This window comes from Poecile atricapillus, chromosome W, assembly GCF_030490865.1.
Source record: "Poecile atricapillus isolate bPoeAtr1 chromosome W, bPoeAtr1.hap1, whole genome shotgun sequence".
NCBI classification, from domain to species: Eukaryota; Metazoa; Chordata; class Aves; order Passeriformes; family Paridae; genus Poecile; species Poecile atricapillus.
Genome location: NC_081288.1, coordinates 21,293,367 through 21,311,786, shown reverse-complemented (window position 1 = coordinate 21,311,786; position 18,420 = coordinate 21,293,367). Strand labels below are relative to the sequence as shown.

General features: G+C 44.7%; 1 protein-coding gene across 3 annotated transcripts in view; it reads left to right on the top strand.

Annotated features, from left to right (window-relative positions):
- LOC131592431 (homeodomain-interacting protein kinase 2) overlaps positions 1-13,111 on the top strand; it is a 143,364-nt gene extending 130,253 nt beyond the window's left edge. For all 3 annotated transcript variants that reach the window (XM_058863932.1, XM_058863929.1, XM_058863930.1), the window contains exon 15: positions 1,558-13,111. In XM_058863932.1, the coding sequence (XP_058719915.1) occupies positions 1,558-2,025 (468 nt within the window). In that variant the 3' untranslated portion in view covers positions 2,026-13,111. The remainder of the gene's footprint in view (positions 1-1,557) is intronic.
- Positions 13,112-18,420: the final 5,309 nt, after the last annotated feature.

Here is an 18,420-nt window from a genome sequence, read left to right as displayed (position 1 = left end):
TCCTGTGTGTTCTGAAGTCTGATGGTCTAGTAGTGTGAGTGGGAATAACGTGAGAGGGGAAATGCAGTGGCTCAGCCACACCAGTGGAGCAGGAGCATGTAGGAAGGACTGAATTCTCCTTAGCTGTAAGTAACCATGGGAAGAATGTCTTCCAAGAGAGTGCATGAGCCTGGCTGTGAGACTGGGAGAGAAGTCTCCATCAGGTGGGACAAGGCAAAGCAGAACCTCTGTGTAAATAGAGCTCATGTAATGAGCTTGATCCACCCTGTGATAACGCTGGGCTGAGATCTGGACAAATCCCATTTCTTATGGATGGCATGGAGGTCTTGAGACGTCTCCCAATCTGTGATCAGAACTCCCAGGGAGCTTCCCCGGAGCTGCAGGAAATAATGCCCTTTTCACATCCTGCACCTGGGGCCTCTGTCTTCCCTGAGTTGAGAAAAGTAGGGAAATTACAGCTCAGTTACCAGTGTTTCAAGAGGAGAAAGTCTGGAGAGCTCAGAGGACAGTGCTGGTATGCACCCAGAGCTGAATGTAAGCAGAACTGGTTTTTAAAAGGAAAAATAGCCTGGTGGAGACGAATGTCTGTTCTCCTTTAATATGCAGAGGAGATTTTAAAATGTGAAAAAATTTGAAATAAAAGTGTGTGAAAATGGAGGAAGGGCAAGATGCTCTTTGGAAGAGTTGGGGGGGAGTGTGGCTACCTTATTTCCACAATAACAGAGAGTTAGACACAGAGAGTTCTTACAAAAAGGATGAAAATGTTTGGAAGAATAGAAGGAAATAGCATGGAGCATTTTCCTTCTTGTCTTCTAATTCCTGCTTTATAAGTAATATAATACTATGACTACAAATGACTGGGAAAACTCCTTACATTTTTGTGCAATACAAGAAAACAACTTAGAAAATCCCAGGGGGAAAAAAAGTACATTGGTCCATCCCACTGCTAGAAGTTTCCTGTGCTCGAGTAATTTTAGCTGATGACAATGAGGGCACCAGGAACCTGCAGGATCTAATCAAGCTGAGGATTTTCTCTTTAAAAAATAACCTGGTTATTTTTACTAACCAAGGAAATTATTAACTGCAAATACCCAAACTGAGCAAAAATAAATTGCCTGTTCCAGGCATAGTTAGGCAATTTCACTGCCCTGAGCTATCTGTGCACCACAATTTGTCATCAGAGAGTTCACTAACAGAAACCACTTATTGCCTGAGCAACTTGACTGGAGGAAGATGTTCCTGGGAGCTGGGTATCCAAGGCTGTGTCTTTCAGTAGCTGTGTCAGCAGGTTGTAGCTCAAACCTGGGGCCTTGCTGACCTTCTGGGGGTCCTTTTGATCAATGGATGAAAGAACAGGGTCTTCCTAGGCTTGTGAGGGACCCACTGCTGTCACTCATTTCCAAGGGAAGAGTGGCAATGCTGAGGGTGTCAGGAGGAGCTCAGGAGACTATTCTGAGGTTGTCCTGGTGTTGCAGGGAGGCTCCCAGACACTACTGAGGAGATAAAGAGCCATCTATTGTCTTGTAACTGCCTATCACTGTTGCTGTCTTTATCCAGGGCCAGCAGCACATCTCGACCGACCGCACAGGGAGTCACCGGAGACAGCAAGCCTACATCACTCCAACGATAGCTCAGGCCCCGTACTCTTTCCCGCACAATAGCCCCAGCCACGGTACAGTTCATCCCCACCTGGCCGCGGCTGCCGCTGCTCACCTGCCCACCCAGCCCCACCTGTACACATACACCGCCCCCGCCGCCCTGGGCTCCACGGGCACCGTCGCGCACCTGGTGGCCTCGCAAGGCTCCGCCCGGCACGCGGTGCAGCACACCACCTACCCCGCCAGCATCGTCCACCAGGTCCCCGTCAGCATGGGCCCGCGCGTCCTGCCCTCGCCCACCATCCACCCGAGTCAGTACCAGGCTCAGTTTGCCCATCAGACCTATATCAGTGCTTCTCCAGCCTCCACAGTCTACACTGGATACCCACTGAGCCCCACCAAGGTCAACCAGTACCCTTACATCTAAACACTGGAATAAAGAGCAAGAGACGCACCCATCCCGGGGGGAGTGAGGCAGCCGCTTTTGTATTGAAGAACATGACAAACTAACAATGCAATGGGAGGCTCGTGTGAAACTTGAACGAAGGAGACTTTAGGAAGAAAAGAAAAAGAGGAAAGAAGGGGGAAAACCAATTCTACAATTTTTATTTAAAAAAAAAAAAGAAAATGGAAAAAAAGAACAGAAAAAAAAATAAACCACAAAAAAAACCCAACCATTCTGCACCAAACTAGAGAGAAAGAGAAAAGGAGAAGGACCCTCCAGCGGGTCCTGTCTTTTGAAGAACTTCACCAACAGACTTTTAAAGGTTATTTTCATCCAATAGTGAGCTACATTTAGAAATTTGTTGTCCAGAACACCTAAAATTAAATCCGTTAGGTTTTTAATCCTGTAGGTATATGGATTAGGGATTTATCCAGCATTTCAAAGGGTTTAAACAGCAGTTTTTGTATCTCAAAGTATATATAGATTCAGGGGGATTTGTAGTGGAAAAAGAAAATGGGTAAGGGAGGCTGAGGGTGGAGGACAAAACATTGTCCCAGTGCTCTAAACTTGGACGTAACACTGCTACACTTAAACACACCTGGGCAAAATAGTCCATGCAGCACTGGTTGAGAGCAGAAGCAATGGGAGTGTTTCTCCCTCTACTTGAACACACTGGATAAATCCCTGAGAAATGCTATTCCTAAACATGATCTCTAATAATGTATGTTGGATTTCAGTTGCTTTTTTTTTTTTTTTAGGGATTTTTGTTTTGGTTTGGTTTGGGTTTTTTTGGAAGTGTTCCTTTTCAATCCCTAGCCATTTTAGTATAGGAGGAGACATTTTAGCTGCCCCCAACCCCCTGTCCCCAGCCCCGGTAGAATGTAGCACTATACAGGTCATACCCCTTTTTACTCTTTTATGTTGAACTTCAACGATACCAATAGACTATTCCTCAATGTGATTGCACAAAGAAAAGTGATATAACATAGGCATGTAACAATGTGATTGTCCAGGTGTGTGTGTGTGTGTGTGAGTGCAGATGCTGCCTTCTCTCTGTGGTGTGTTCCTCGGCACAGCCATTACAACTGTCACAGTCTTAGTTTTACATCATTCCCTCGTAGTGCCTTACCAAACTACAGACGCGGTTTAAGGGTTTACTTCCACTGGTACTCCTAGAAACTGACTGAGGCTAGTCGGAATTTACTCTCAGCTCTTTTTCTTTCTTTTTCTTCTTCTTCTTATTTTTTTTTTTTTTTGTTTGTTTGTTTGGTTGGTTGTTTTTTTTTCGGTTGTTACTGCCGATTTTCTCCTGCTGGTGGTGTTGGGTTTTTTTCCCATGTCGTCAATCGTAGCTCACTTGGCGAGGTGTTGGGGAGGCTCGTTGGGGTCAGAAATGCGTATAGCTGGGTGTTTTGTCAAGCACTGGATGGGCTGGAAGCAACCATGTCAGCTGTGAGGACCCAGAGGGTCTGGGGACTCATTTGTGGACTGGTCTGTTTTTGTCCTGTTGAAATAGCAGGTTTCCTCCCTGGAAACTTAATTCTCATTCTGCTGTTTGCCGATGTTCTTGATGGAGTGGGAGTGGAGTGTCCACCCTCATCATCAGGTTGTCCTGGTCATGTGTTTGAAATGGGAACAAAAATTTAGTCCTTGATAGGGGGAAACACTAGTTTTTGCCAACATCTCTCACTGTGTCTGTTGATGAGAAAAGGTCATGAAAGGGCTGGAGTCCCAAAGCAAACATGAAAAAATCCAGTTGAGAGAGTCAATCTCAGGTTTCTTAAGTGAAAAGAGTATTGTAATACATAGAGCCTTACCCACTCTAACATAGCTGTGACACTGTGTGCCTCCCCTGCTCTCTTTTCACCTACACCCTGAAAAACTGCCTGCAGTGGCAGAGTGACCCTGGAACTGGAGAGCAGGTTGGTCCTCCACACCAAGGAATGCTACATGGTCATTTTGTTTTCCAGCAGTTTCTACAGAGAGCCTTTCCTGTCACTGGTTTTGTTCAGCGGGGAGTTTCCCTAGTAATTGCACTTGCACTGGTGCATCAGTACTATCATGCCTGTGGATGTCCTGAGGAGGAAGGAGAGAAAGGAATTTGGTAGAACGTTTCCATGAAAGCTGAAGTCTATGGGACTGCTCAGTTCCACTCTACATTTCCTTGTAACTAGAGCATGAAGTAATCAGGTGTTTTGCAAGATGCTGGAAAATAGCAGGTTTGTTGGCAGAGTGGTGAGGGATGGGTTCCCTGAGTGGCAGTGAGGAAGAAGGCTCTCTCAGGATGGAAAAGCTGGTAGAAAGACAAGCACAAATATATTGTTTCCTGGTAAGTGCTTGGCTGGCCTGGAAGATGAAGATCCTGCTATGCATAGGCTGCTCAGCAAGGCTATTGTCTTCTGGCAAACCACCAAATAACATTCCTGGTTGCCAGCTCTGGTTCCTGGGCTACTCTTGCACAGTTTTCTTCTCCTCCCTGTCCTTCATTCCAGCTCAATATACTGTAGATGAGGATGCAATCTCCCAGCAGCCTATGCACCTTACCCCTGCTCTTTTGGAAAGACAAGTCCCCTTTCATCTGAGGCAGGAAAAGAAAGCCCTGCTATCTCTCTTGCATTCCTCTCCTCTCTCACCAGTTTGGGAGCGAGAGCGTCATGCTGCTTTAGTCATGAAAAGGAAAGATAATGTTATTTTATTGTATGGTTGTTATGATTATGATTATTATTTTATTATTATTATATTTTACTCTGGGTTTTAATTGCACACGCATTCCTTAAACTTTGTGGGTTTTTTTTTCTCTTATTGTTGTTATTGTTGTTAATTTTATTTCTCTTCATCAGTGGCATTGGAAGGGTTACTGTGATTGTGAGAACTGCAGGAGGAAGGAGAAATGAGATTATTCCGATGATGAAAACTCTGCCACTAATCTGGGGGAGTGGGACCGCTCAGTGAGAGTGGTTACAGCCTTGAGGAACAGGAGTTACCCTCTGGGTCACATCTGCGTTTCAGAATAAGTCCAGAAACATTAATTCAGAGGCCAACACCTGACAGCAGCTAAGATAATTATCTGTGAGGAGAGCTGGATCAAAGATAGGTAAGGACCTTAGTGCCCTGGGGTCCAGCTCAACATCCCTTAGTTTGAAAGGATGTTTAGATAAGATGAAGACTTATTCATGCTCCAAGCCATGATCATTGCACCCTTGCAAAAAACACAAGGCCACACTACATATTAAGGGTTCAGTTTTCCTAAAGGAGGACACAGAGGGATGGCTCTCCAGAAACTGGGCTATCGAGGGAGCAGCGGCAGAGCCGCAAGGGTGGCTCTCAGTCCCATCACTGGATAAGGCACACTGGCACACACTGATGGCATTAGCTGGGTAAAGCATAGCTGCAGACTGGGCAGTGTTCCTCATCTGCTCTTCCACTCTCACTGAAGACTAGGTGTCCACAGGCCAGGATGCTTGGTTTGATTTTTTTCTTTGTTCCTGATGTAGATTTTCCCTTCTTCTACATTTATTTCTTGTGGAATTTTGTTATGCTATTCTGGTTGCTACAGTTTAGGTATTTATGGTTTGATTTGCATCCCCTGCTTTTTTAGAATAGGGGGAAGCAGTGACTGAATTCAAATTCCATTGAAAAATTACAGAGACTTCAGCAGAGACTAAAAGTTAATCATGCACTTGAGCGCTTTGCAAAAGAACTTCAAGTTAAATATTTATGTATGTGCTCCTCTGGCCTAAGATTTGCCAGCGTGGAAAGTTGCAATCTCAATCACAGTAATGTTTTACTTGTATTAATTGCATTTTCCCTGTGTATCCATCTGGCCTGCTCTCCCACATGGGATAAGATCTGATTCTGGAAGGTATTTGGCAGTGGAACTGTTACAACAGCACAGGCTGGCAGAGAGAAGGGTTACGCTGCATAACAGAGGAGCCACCTTTCAGATTGTTCAACCTGGAGTTGCTGGTCTGCCAGACAGTCGTGGTGATGGGATGCTGATTACAAGAGATGCACAGCACAGCCATCACATTGCTTGATGGTGCAACACTGTGTGAGAGCTGTGTTTTCTGGTGGGTATAAGGGAGCTGAGCAACACCTTTTCCCTCACACCTGTATAAGGGAATTGTATGGATGAAGGTGTCGTTGGTCATAGGGGAAACACAGTCATTTCAGCAGAGGAAGTAAAAGCTTTGCATGCTGTCAGTACCACACACATAATAATAGCCAGCTGGTTTTGCTTGCAGAGTCCTTTGGAGAGGAAATGGGATTGGCATGGTTTGGTTCAGTTGGTGTTCCTTGTGTGCATGGAGTAAATGGTGTGGAAACTTGAGGGGGTAGGAGAATGTTTAGATACTGGAAGTTTTATGGGTGGCTTATGGCTGGCAGAGTGAAAAAGTGGTTCTTTTCCCCATCATGTCCTCTTGCATTCTGCTTGTGCAGGAAGTAGAAGGGAGCACAGACATTGTCTCTCCTCAGGAGGATGTTCTGTTGCCTCCTATGAGGTCAGAATGCAGTGAGGAGGGTAGAGAACCACTAACAGGAGCAGACTGGAAAACCCAAATGGAAGCGCATCTCACTGTAGAGTGGTCAAGTCCAGTCATTTGAGAGTGCAAATGCAATTGCATCTTCCCTGGCAGGTTTTATCTGCTTGTACCCAACAAACTGGGCTTTGGCAGGTCTCTAAATCTCTCTCTCTAGTAGTTTTGGTGTAATATGTAAAACATTCCAAGAAAGGGACTCTTTTGACTGTGACATTTTTCCTTTCTTTTTTATACATTCAAGAGGTTGTGTATTGTAATTTGGTTTGAAAGCAATTCCATTAGCAAATTTGAAGGGCAATAAACCTGTTTTTTTCTTTAACCAAAGATACTTTTTTTTTTTTTTTAAGAGAGAAAGAGACTCCCATCTACTCCAGAAATTAAATGAAGCCACGAGTTATGAGCACCAGGCAATGAGGATACACCACGGAACTCAATCTTTCCATTCACTTTTTTTTTTTTTCTCTCTCTCTCTCGAGTTTCTGACATCTTTTCAAGTAGCTAGCTTGATGAGCAGAGAAATTCACACTAAATATTGCTGCTATCCTAAACTGTAGGGGATGTCAAAAATGTTTTTCTTCTCTTGTTATTGTTCATATTGATTTAAGTGTTTTAGTGGTGACATTGCAGTGTGCAAATGGTGAGCTGTGTAGTGGGGATAAGCTTCTGGATGCCCTGCATGCTTCTGTAGTGTCTCTTCTGGATTTAGGACACTGGTTTTGTTCTGTGGGTTCATAAAATCATAGAATATGCTGAGTTAGAAGGGACCTATCAAGATCAAGTCCAACTCCTGGCCCTGCACAGGACACCCCAAGAATGACACCATGTGCCTGAGAGCATTGTCCGAATGCTTCTTGAACTCTGTCAGGCTTGGTGTTGTGACCACCTCCCTGGGAAGCCTGTTCCAGTGCCCAACCACCCTCAGGGGGAAAGACCTTTTCCTGATATCCCAAACAGTGATGCCGCGGTCAGGCCAGACACAGCTGGGCAAGGGTGTTGGACTTAGACTTGTGTTCTTCCATGGCTTTGTAATCATTAGAGATCTTCAGTGCTACTTGTGGGCCAAATCCTGGATACCTGTATGCAAGGTCTGCTGTGGGTAGGCAATACAGACAGAAAAGGTATGGGAAGGGAATGTGTTCCCTCTTCCTGTTAACATAGGAATGTCCCTGACATTGGTCCCATTTGATGTGTGAGCTTCAAAGCAGTTGATCTGAGGTCCTGGGCACTTACCTATGTCACCCTCCTGGTGCTCCTGTGAGAAGGACCTGTGTCCAAAGTACCTGGAATCCCCAGCTTACTTCTCAAGGCCCACTTCTGTGCCTACAAATCATTTTTCTCCCTCCAGACACAGGGAGGAGATGGTTCTCTGCTGCTGAGGTTCCCCCACTGCCGTACTCCAATAAAGCTGCCTCTGATGGCGGTGACAATTTCACCCTGGGTTGCAGATGCTAAGTGAGGTGCTCAAAGAAATGGTGCCAGTCCTGTTGTTAGTGGCTGTGCATAGACTCCTTGCAGGAGTATTGCACTGGATAAGAGGAGCTGGGCTTTCCAGGCTGGTCTCCATCCCTCTTCCATCCTCACCACTAGCTGTGTGCATATTGCTGTGATGCCACCATGCCCACCAGGCACCCCATGCACACAGCAAGACCCACAGCAGGGGTGGCCCCTGGAAGGAATGCCTGGCAGTGTGCAGAGGAGCTCTGCTCACAATGACTCTGTGCTCAAGGGCTCCTTGTCTCCTGTGACAAATGTGATTGCTGTGAGGGACCCCAGAGGCAGTGGTTACCTGTGAGGAGCTGCTGATGCAGGTGGAGGTGTGAGAACCGGTCAGGAGGCAAAATGAGCTGAGTTCTGCACGTGTCAAATGCTTTCAGTGCGAAGACATGGTTTTAGAGCATTTGTGTGTGTTGAGAGTGAAATTTGAACGATAGATTGGCTTGGTTCTTCAGAAGTCTTAGGAAGCATACTAGGAGGTTTTGCATTCGGCATTTGTGGTTTGAAACTCCTGTTTCTCATTTACGGGTTAGCTTTGTCCTTCCAGTTTTAGCAGTGCTGCTATAACAGACTATTCATGTGTGTTTGAAGATAAAGTTTTGTTTTTAATCTTTTGCTTATCATAGTTAATCTAAGAAAGGCAATACTAAAGGTATATTTTTTTCCAAAAATGATATTTTTTACTGCACTGATAAATATTGTGACATCTCTGTTCTTAACTCTTTCGCTGTGAGGGGAACTGTGCAGATTCACACATACCTTGTAAATATTTGTGTGTACTTCTGACAGCCAGGGATCGATCTTCCTTCCTTCCTTATTTCCTTCCTTCCTTCCTTCCTTCCTTCCTTCCTTCCTTCCTTCCTTCCTTCCTTCCTTCCTTCCTTCCTTCCTTCCTTCCTTCCTTCCTTCCTTCCTTCCTTCCTTCCTTCCTTCCTTCCTTCCTTCCTTCCTTCCTTCCTCCCTTCCTCCCTTCCTCCCTTCCTCCCTTCCTCCCTTCCTCCCTTCCTCCCTTCCTCCCTTCCTCCCTTCCTCCCTCCCTTCCTCCCTCCCTCCCTCCCTTCCTCCCTCCCTCCCTCCCTTCCTCCCTTCCTCCCTTCCTCCCTTCCTTCCTCCCTCATTTCCTCCCTCATTTCCTTCTTCCTCTTCTTTCTTTCTTTCAAACAAGGTTTCCTCTTTGAAACAGAAAGCAATGGGGCAACAATGCTCAGCAAAAGCAAAGCTTATCCCACTTTCAGAACATAGCCAAGGAGTTTTTGCAGTGCTGGCATAGAGTTAAGTATTTAAGCCAATGTCTTTTGATTTTTCAGCAAACTGTTTGGAAAGGAATAAGACGGATAGAAAAGCTTTAGTCTGGAATTCTGATCAGAAAAGTTACCCGTCTATTTTATGGCATTTTTTCTTATGTTTTCCTTTTCTTTAAAAAAAATATATATTAAAAATTAAAAAAGGCTTGTTGCAGGCTTGCTTGCCTGAGCTCTAGGCTGGTTGGCGGCTGTTCTGGGAGTGCCTTGTGCTCCGGGACCGCTGGCTCCTTTGGAAGCAAACCCACTGATCAGGATTCTGGATTCTGATTGCTCCAATGGGTATCCCCTGGTACTGTGGGATACTTTTGCTTTTTTAAAAGAAGGATTTAAATACACTTACATTACGCAAACTGTGACCTAATGGCAATAATTACCTCAAATGTGGGCATTCATCCTGGTTTTAGCCTTTCTGAAATCATGTAGCCAGCTTGAACTTTGATTCAAAGACTCTGAACTCCATAGGGGCGGAATAGCGATAAATGCCCACCCTGGTCATTGTTGCTTGAGTGAATTCTGAAGACAGTGAATCTTTAAAAAGAAAAAAAATTAAACCAAGGAATAGATTACTCTTTTATGTATTTTAATCAATTGTGATGTTAAAATGCACATGTAAGTATATATGTTTATAGCTACTGTAAAATGCTTTGGCCTTCTAGAAGATATTTAATGAGTCACATTTTAAACCAATATGAACTGAACAATAGACTGTGGCTACTTAAACAGTTTTCTGGCTACATTTTATAGTTATTACAGTGTTTTATAGTTTACATTTAAACTGGTACTTTTTAAGGGAAATCTTGTGTTTTTAAGTGACACCTTCAAAAACTCAGTACAGCTGCCTCTTTTTTAATTTTGCCCGTTAAAAATGGAAAAGTACAAGTGTGTTTTTAATATGTATATTCTGTTTTGAGATATAACATAGTGTTGGAAAGTCAGTCCAGAGATGAAGTAATCCAATGTATTCCAAAATCTGATTGAACAAAAACACTCCACCCGCTTTGAAGATTTAGTTCAAGAGATAAGCTATTTGTTTGCTTGTTTTAATAACATGCTTTATCAGGCCTCCCTGGGTTGGAGCAGGGAGCACTGTACAAAATTCACTGTTCTATGTTAAGATCCTCATCTGGATGAAGATACCCACATCAGGAGAATGAAGGATATTCGTAAGAAGGATTGTATTGTACTGTTGATAAATCATTAGCCAAACAAATAATTCCTGAGTTAGTGAATGCTTGATTTCTTTGGGGGATGGGGGGACGGGGGGTTGTTTCTAAGTGTGTGTGTGTGTGTGTGTGTGTTTATGTGAGCCACTCAGAGGCAATGCTGTAATTTGGCTTTCATCTGTTCACCCCTTTCTTACAAATGATGCTCACCACCACAGAAATGTGTTAAACCAGTAAACAAAATACAAAGTTCACTGACCATCTCCTTGTCAACTCTGTTTTCTCAGCACATGCCAGTCCCCATTAATGCTGTTCCCCACTGCTGCTACCCTGTACTTTGCATTTTGATATATCATATTCCCCACTCCCCAGTCTCACTTAGCTGTCAAGTTTCTTCTGTTGTGTTCTCTCATTTGGGTAATCAATGAACATGGTATAAATGTCTGCTGGGCAAAATGGTACTTCGAGGTCCCAAAAGTACAGGAATTGGCATGTAAAAATATGTATACGTACATCTGGGCTTCGGCTGTGGAGCTGGGGTGCTCACGGGAGGACTCCTTTCGTGTTTCCACTGTGCCTGAGGGGGTTGTATTTGTCCTCTCTGCAGAGGTGGTGGAAAGGAGCAATGGGCGATGCTTTGCAGCTGGGCACCGGTGCTGCTCTCAGTACAATCAGAGCCGTGGGGCCGGGGAGTGCAGCCCGCCTCCTCCTCCTCCTCCTCCTCCCTCGGCCCCATTCCGGTGTTTGCCGTTCCTGCCTCGCCGGCCGCATTCCCAAAGCCATCAGGTGTCATATGGCAAGCCAGGAGTGCCAGCAGCACTGGGGCCAGCTGGAAAACATCCACCGGCCCTCACTGTGCACCACCACTCAGTCAACAGGCTTCACTGCCGCCGGCTCCTGCCGGCTCCCTGTTCTCCTGGGCAGAGTCACACTCAGCAACACCAGCACACTCAAGGAGCCACAGAGTCTTGTTGAATACCTTGGCTTACAGCTTGTTAGGCAAGAAGGGGTTTCCAACACTGGCAACACACATCCCATAAGATCTGAATGGTTACATACAACACCTCTGCCCTCAGCAAGGAAAGAAAGCGCTTCTGCAACGCTTCCACCTCACATGGTTACATACAACACTTCTGGCTTTTCTTTTCCCCTGTTATCCCTTATGTGTTTGATTTTTTAATTTTCTCTATATATTTTTTACTCTATATTCTTGAAACAAAACTTCCACACATATTCCAGGGCACAACCATTTCAGGTGTAAAAAAGGATCTCCACATCCCATGTTTCACCAACAAAGCAATCAAGGCGTTTTGGGTACCAGATTCTACTTGGGCAGAACTAGAATGTAGCCTGTATATTTCATACCAAATCCAATTTATGAAAGGAGAGGAAGTGTCATTAATAGCTTTAATAAAGGAGTGTGTGTGAGAGAGAGAGAGAGAAAGAGAGGGAGTGAGAAAGAGAGAAGAACGAGGGGCATCTTGGAAGTTGAAAAGTCTAGTTTTCAGGTAGTTAAAATGAACCAATGGGTGAAACATTTTTTTAAATGAGTTGTAAAATCCTTTTAAAAACAGAAGGGGTGAAGTGGAGGGAACATTTTATGCCTTTCAACTGCCCACGAGCCCAGCATACTCTGGATGGAAAGTGGAAGTTAATATACACTGCACCAAAATTATTAAGGGAAGGTGGGGGCAGAGCTGTGAAACACTATTGCAGTCACAAGGGAAAAGATGCCCCTGCCCCAGCTCTGGATCTCAAGCGGTTCTTTCTCTACAGTATCATCTCAGCCCAGTAACCCCACGAAAGCCCTGAGCCGTTGTGTTCCTTCACTGTACGGTTTCTGTAATAAGAGTGTTAATCCATGTTAATCTTTGTGAAAATTCTTGTGTGCAACAGTATTTTATTGTGTACTGCTTTTTACCTATGTGAATTGTCCCTTTCTGTTTTCTTTTTTTTCTTTCCTTCCTCTTTTTTCTTTTTTTTTTCTTTTAGTAATATGTCTTTCTTCTTTTAAAAGAAAAAACAAAAACAAACTGATGTGTTGTAGACCTATATGTAACCTATTCCTTAGTCTCATATTATAGGTATGTTATAAGAATGGATATTTTACTTGGCTTTAGAATGTTTTACAAGAAAACTAATTCTTAACCAATCAAGTTCTTGCTACTAAAAAAAAAAAATGCTTGTGTTTTTCATCATGACGTTGTGTGCTTCTAATTAATAATCATTTTCGTTGTAGAAAAATGGAGTGAATTTATATTAGTCTTGGAAACTAATAATAGCATTGTAAATTTATGAGATGATTTTAACAGAAAATACATTATAGAAGAATATAGTTATTTTAATTGTAATATTACTAACTGTAGGGTGAGAAAGGAGGTCCCGTTGTGGTGAACTATGTTATAGCTTGTTATTCACGGTTTCTTTTTGATCATTTTTTCGGTCTCTGAGGTGAAACGAGTTATTAATCAGAATTTGTCAACTCACATATGCATATTGTATATGTGTAGAAATGTAATCACACTTTGTCTTGGAATTACATTAAACTGTTTTAAGTCACTGCAAAGTTTGTGTGTCTCTGTCTTCTTGCTACCTAAAGTTTGGTCTGAACATTTGGTTAGTTTTCAGATACTGTTATTTATTCTCCTCAGTCTCCTGAAAAAAAAGAACACTAATAGTATCATTAATAATAAATTGTCTTCTTTTTGAGGTAACATATTTAGATTTGTGAGATGTATTTTTTTCTCCCAGGGCAGAAGTGCATCTGCATTCAGATGCTTCACTGAAGCACAGGAGGCTGCTTAGAGCTGCTGTGTTCAGCTCAGTCAAGAGCTCCCTGCTGTACCCACTGTGCCAAATGGAGTGTGGTCATCAGCTGCAAGTACAGGTCTTGATTTTCTTTTAGCCTGAGCCCTCAGTTCATTTGCTCCCTTTCCTCTCTTTGCCAAGTCCCACCTGACCATTGAAAGGCTCATATAGACATTAAAATGCTGAAACCACCATGTGTTGGTAATTGCCATACCTGCCTTTTTGGGCTATGCCTGATTTTTACCAGGAGGTTTGTACAAGAGCAAGCTGGAGGCATCTGCAAAGGGTCTCCTCTTATACCATAGTGTCACCTTGGAGGAGGCCAATGGCTCCTCAACAGCTCCTCTTAACAGAGGGAGAATAAGACCAGCTTGCATTTGTTGCTGACCTTTCCTAATGTGGTGACTCCTACGCAAGCCCACTGGGTTTCCAGCCCATGGGGTTCATCTTGTTAGGTCAGCTTCTCCCTTTTTAGGGATAGCCAGAGGGGTGCTCCAGGAGCTGCCCATGGTCCAGGGCCACACTGCGTTCAGTGTCTGGCAAGTGGCTTCTGCAAACACGGTAACTGCTGGATGGCCCTGCAGGACACTGCCAGACGAGGGGATTGCCTCAGGACGCAAACCTGGAGTTAGCATGGGAGGCTCGTTTTATCAGTGAGTACTGGCACCTTAGTTTTACAGCCTCCTGCCTCATGTTTCCTTGAAATAAGCAGGGAGCACTGCAGAAACTGTTGCAGTGAATTTCTAGGTGGATATGAAACTTTTGGTAACAGGAATTCATGGACCCTTTTCTCCCCACTGCCTTAAACTGGTTGAGACCCAACTGAGCAATAGCAGTTAAAGCTGTGTCTGTCCAGCAAAGCAATTAAGTCAGTGTTTAATTTAAAATCATGTGTCCTATTAAACAGCTAACAGGTAATTGCAGTGTGAAGTACTCTACGGGAAATGAGGAGTTTACTTGGTCATTATATGAGAGACATTAGTGAATGATCTAATGTCAGCAACAGATGTAAATCCAGAACAGATAGCTTACCTAGTGTAGTTGCGCCATGTGTGTGTTGTCTTATGGTGTCTTCTTTATTTGTTTCTTCTTTTTGTAAAACTTATCAATAAAACTGTAAAAAAAAATTTGTCACTCTGGTATCCAAGACCAAAACACATTAAAAATGCATTGTAGTTGGAGAATGTACTTTCTGACCCTTTTTTTTTTTCCCAGGAGGGGAGAGCAGCAGCACTCTAAGCAGGGTTTCTCTTAACAGAGCCCGCAATGCCGTGTGAGAGGAAACAGTGAGGGGTTCAGCCACCATATAAGAGGCTGGGTAGGATCTTCTCAAACCACTGGAGCTGCAGTAAATGGAGACCTGGAGACCACAATTCTGAACAGATGGTAGAAGTTACCACCAACAAACTTGAGCAAATCCAGCTCTTTCTGGGCCACAAGGAATCTCTGCTGATGCTTTCAGTGTTCACGTCAGCTTAACTGGTTTATTCTAGGTGTGTATAGCTCTTAAAATTGGGAAGGTGGGGGGGCCTTATGGATGTGGTGTATGCACAGTGGTGCTGCTGTTCCTGGCATGTGCTGCTTGTGCTTTCCAGTGCAGTGGCTATGTTTTAATTCATTGGAGTCTGAAGTTTGGCACCTAAATTAGTTTTTATACATATAAGAAGAGCTTGTCGTAGGTACAGTGCAGCTCTGCCCTCCTGGTTACCATTCATGTCAAATTAAGCTGTTAATGGGGGTCAGGGAGAAGGAGAATGATCCTGCTCTGTGAAACACAGGCTGCTGTGTTTTGGTCACTTGTGCACGTGTTGGATCTCCACAGCAAACCCATGCTGGAGCAGTAGATCTGCAGTTTGTAAATTCTCACGTCTTCTCTTACTCTGCTGGTCAGGCCAAGCCAAACACGCCTGCGTCAGCATTTCCTGCAATGCACCCTTTTCTTTATATTTTCTCCTGCAAGGGGCAAATAATGGGCAACAAAGGCTGTTATTTAAAGGCCCCTGCACTGCACTATATATCAAAGGCTCTGCTGTTTGGGACTTTTGCTCACAAGAAGGCAGCCACAAGAGGAGCTCGATGCACAGATCCACACTTAAACCAGAAAAGCAGCAGTTTCAGGGATAGGAGCAGACTTCTCCAGGCAACACTGCCAGCCCTGGGAACCCTGCACGAGCAGCACTCTATTCTCGTGGGGACTCGTCACCCCTGTGTTAATGGTGCAAGGAGGCCCACTAAAAAGGCACACCAGGTAGCTTAAGTACACTTACCTCCAGTCTGCAATTGTCCACAGGCTTTTCTAGGCACATCCAGACACGTGCATGTGGGGTGCAGGAGGCTGCAAGTCCAGGAGGCATCTGGGACGCTTCCCCTTTGTAGTTGGACAGCATATTGCCTCGGGTGTGTAAACTCTTTAAATACAAAGGAGTCATTTTAGTCCCCTTTCTTTTTTTCAAGCTCATAAAAAAATAAATTAGAACCTGTAGAAACATCACAGAGGAGAAGGAGAATTACAGTTTAAAAGAAGGGCTTACTGTAATTCACAATACTGTGACTGGACCCTGCGATGAAAATTCTCATCCCCTCTTGACAGTCTGAAAAACCACAGAGAAGAATTCATGCTCCCACAAAGAGGGAAGCTGCTACTGAATTGGACTTCCAATGACCAGGGTTTGGGGCACAGCTGCTGGGCTGCTTGAGAAAAGCTTGCTTTGGCTCTCTTGAGGTTGTTTCTTCCATACCCAAATATCCTTGATCTGCCTCTCTCCTTCAGACACCAACAGGCCTCCTCAGAAGTTTACAGAACAGGAGTGACAGGAACAACAAAGGCAGGTCTGGAAGGAGACTGCAAGGAGGATCGATGAAGGTTCAACAACACTTCACCTGCATATGCCAGATTATTTGTCTGTCCTGTACCCTGTTTGTGACATGGAGATGCAGACGCCAGAGCTCTGCTCTCCTCTATCGGTCTGCTGGTCACATTTCCCTGCTTTATCCCTGCTTTCTCTGGGTTAGGAATACCCCATCCTTTTTTAATTTACCCCTGTCCTGCATTGATCTCATTTCCTCACCTCTCCCCGAGCTTGCTTTCCTTTCCCTCAGTGTGGTGCTGACCCGAGGGCCACCGGGAGAAGGATGCGGCTTGTGAGAGGCAGCTGTGGGTAGTGGAGGGTGATGAGAAAAGCAAACCCCACAGGGCTGGGTTAGGGGTTTTTTAAGACTTTAAAATAATACCAGGAATGACGGTGTTTGCAGGTCATTCAAGAGCGGGAGACTGCCTCCTCTGACAAGATATGTGAGGAGGTCTGGAATTACTGGGAATGATGGATAAAGGGGATGAAATGCTTTGAGAGTAGATACGAGGGGAGATAAAAGACAGCCGAGGGGGAAGCAGGCTATAGGTTGAAGAGGAGTTGAAAATCGATGGGAAAGTGAAAATTTTTAGACGTTCCGAGTTCTCACTGCTGGGAGGGGGACTGCAGGGGAAGGTTGTATGCTCAAACCTGTGGAAAAATCTGGTCCTCTGGCCATCAGATTTTTCCATGCAGCCTATGGAGCAGCGGTCTTCAAAGTAGGTTGGGCACACAGCAGTTCATGGGAGTGCTGGAATAAAGTGTTTTTCTCACAGCTCTTTTCAGCGGAACCTCCGGGCACGGCACCTCAGAGCAACCGCTGGGCCCTGACGAGGCGGAGGGACCCGCCGGCCGCCAGAGGGCGCCCGCGGCTCGGCTCGGCTCGGCCCGGCTCGGCCCCGCTCGGCTCGGCTCGGCTCGGCCCGGCCCTGCTCGGCTCGGCTCGGCTGAGTGAGTGCACGGCACACGCCGTCAGTACCAACAAGTGAAGGGGTTTTAAAACCCTGACTTATTCCTTAGCCGTAACTAAGGAGCACTGGAAAGTTCGTCTTGGCCAGCGTGCTATGCTGGGTGCTGTACATCCGTATGATACAAAGTAGTTTGGTGCTGGATGACATTTTTAAGACCTGAGCATGGTGGAAGTAGTTAACAACATAGGAGTGAAAGAAATGTGACACCTTCATAAGTAAAGAAGAAAACCTGAAGTGATGGAAGGTCACTCATCACCTCCCACCAGCAAGACAAATCTCAGCCAGTTCCTGGGCAACTACCTTGGGATCTCCCCCTTCTCCACACTTTTTATTGCTGAATGTGATGTTCTGTGGTATGGAATATCTTTTTGGTCAGCTGGGGTCAGCTGTCCCATCCCAGCCTCTTGCCTACCCCCAGCCTTCTTGCTGAGGGTGCAGAGGAAGAAACAGGAAAGGCCTTGACCTGATGCAAGCAATGCCCAGAACAGGCAAAACACTTCCATGTTAGCACTGTTTTGGACGCAGATTCAAAACATGGGACTATATGGGCTGCTGTGAAGAAAATCAACTCCATCCCAGCCAATCCCTGTAGAGCTGGGAAACATTGTGAAAGACATTATAATCCAGGGGCCTTGAAACAGAGCTAGCAAAAGAATTCAGAGAACATACAATCACAAAGAAATGAATTCAAATATTTCAGACAAAAAATAGTTGATACTAGAGGGAAAGCAAAAATGAACAGAATATTCATTCAGCACTCAAGTAAGGATATCACTACTGCTTTTCTCTAGAAGGAGTCAAACACACACTTTGATCACAGGGCTTGCTTTTGATCATAGGCAACAGCTCTGTGCCTGGGCAGAGGATATATAATACCTTAGCTGGATATCAAATATTAACAGCTCTGGCACATCTAGTGCTGGAAGCACTGATTGTGAGATTCACGGCAAAATGATGAAACTACCTGAGTGCAATGTCTGGATGGGGAAAGGTCACAGGGTCCCATTCATCCATTTCAGTTGCCCTTCCTCTGAATCCAAAGGGGAGTCTCTGGCTTCTTAAATCCATTTCTCATGAGATGCTTTGGCTGCAGTAAGAAAGATGAAGACTATAAGTTCTGATGAAAGTGAGGAGCTCTTTGGATTGTTGGGGTTTTCTGCACACCTTTTTCCCATTCCCCAGTGTATTTCACTTCAGCTGCAAAGGCAGCATCCTGATTTCCCATGAGGAAAAAAAAACCAACAAAA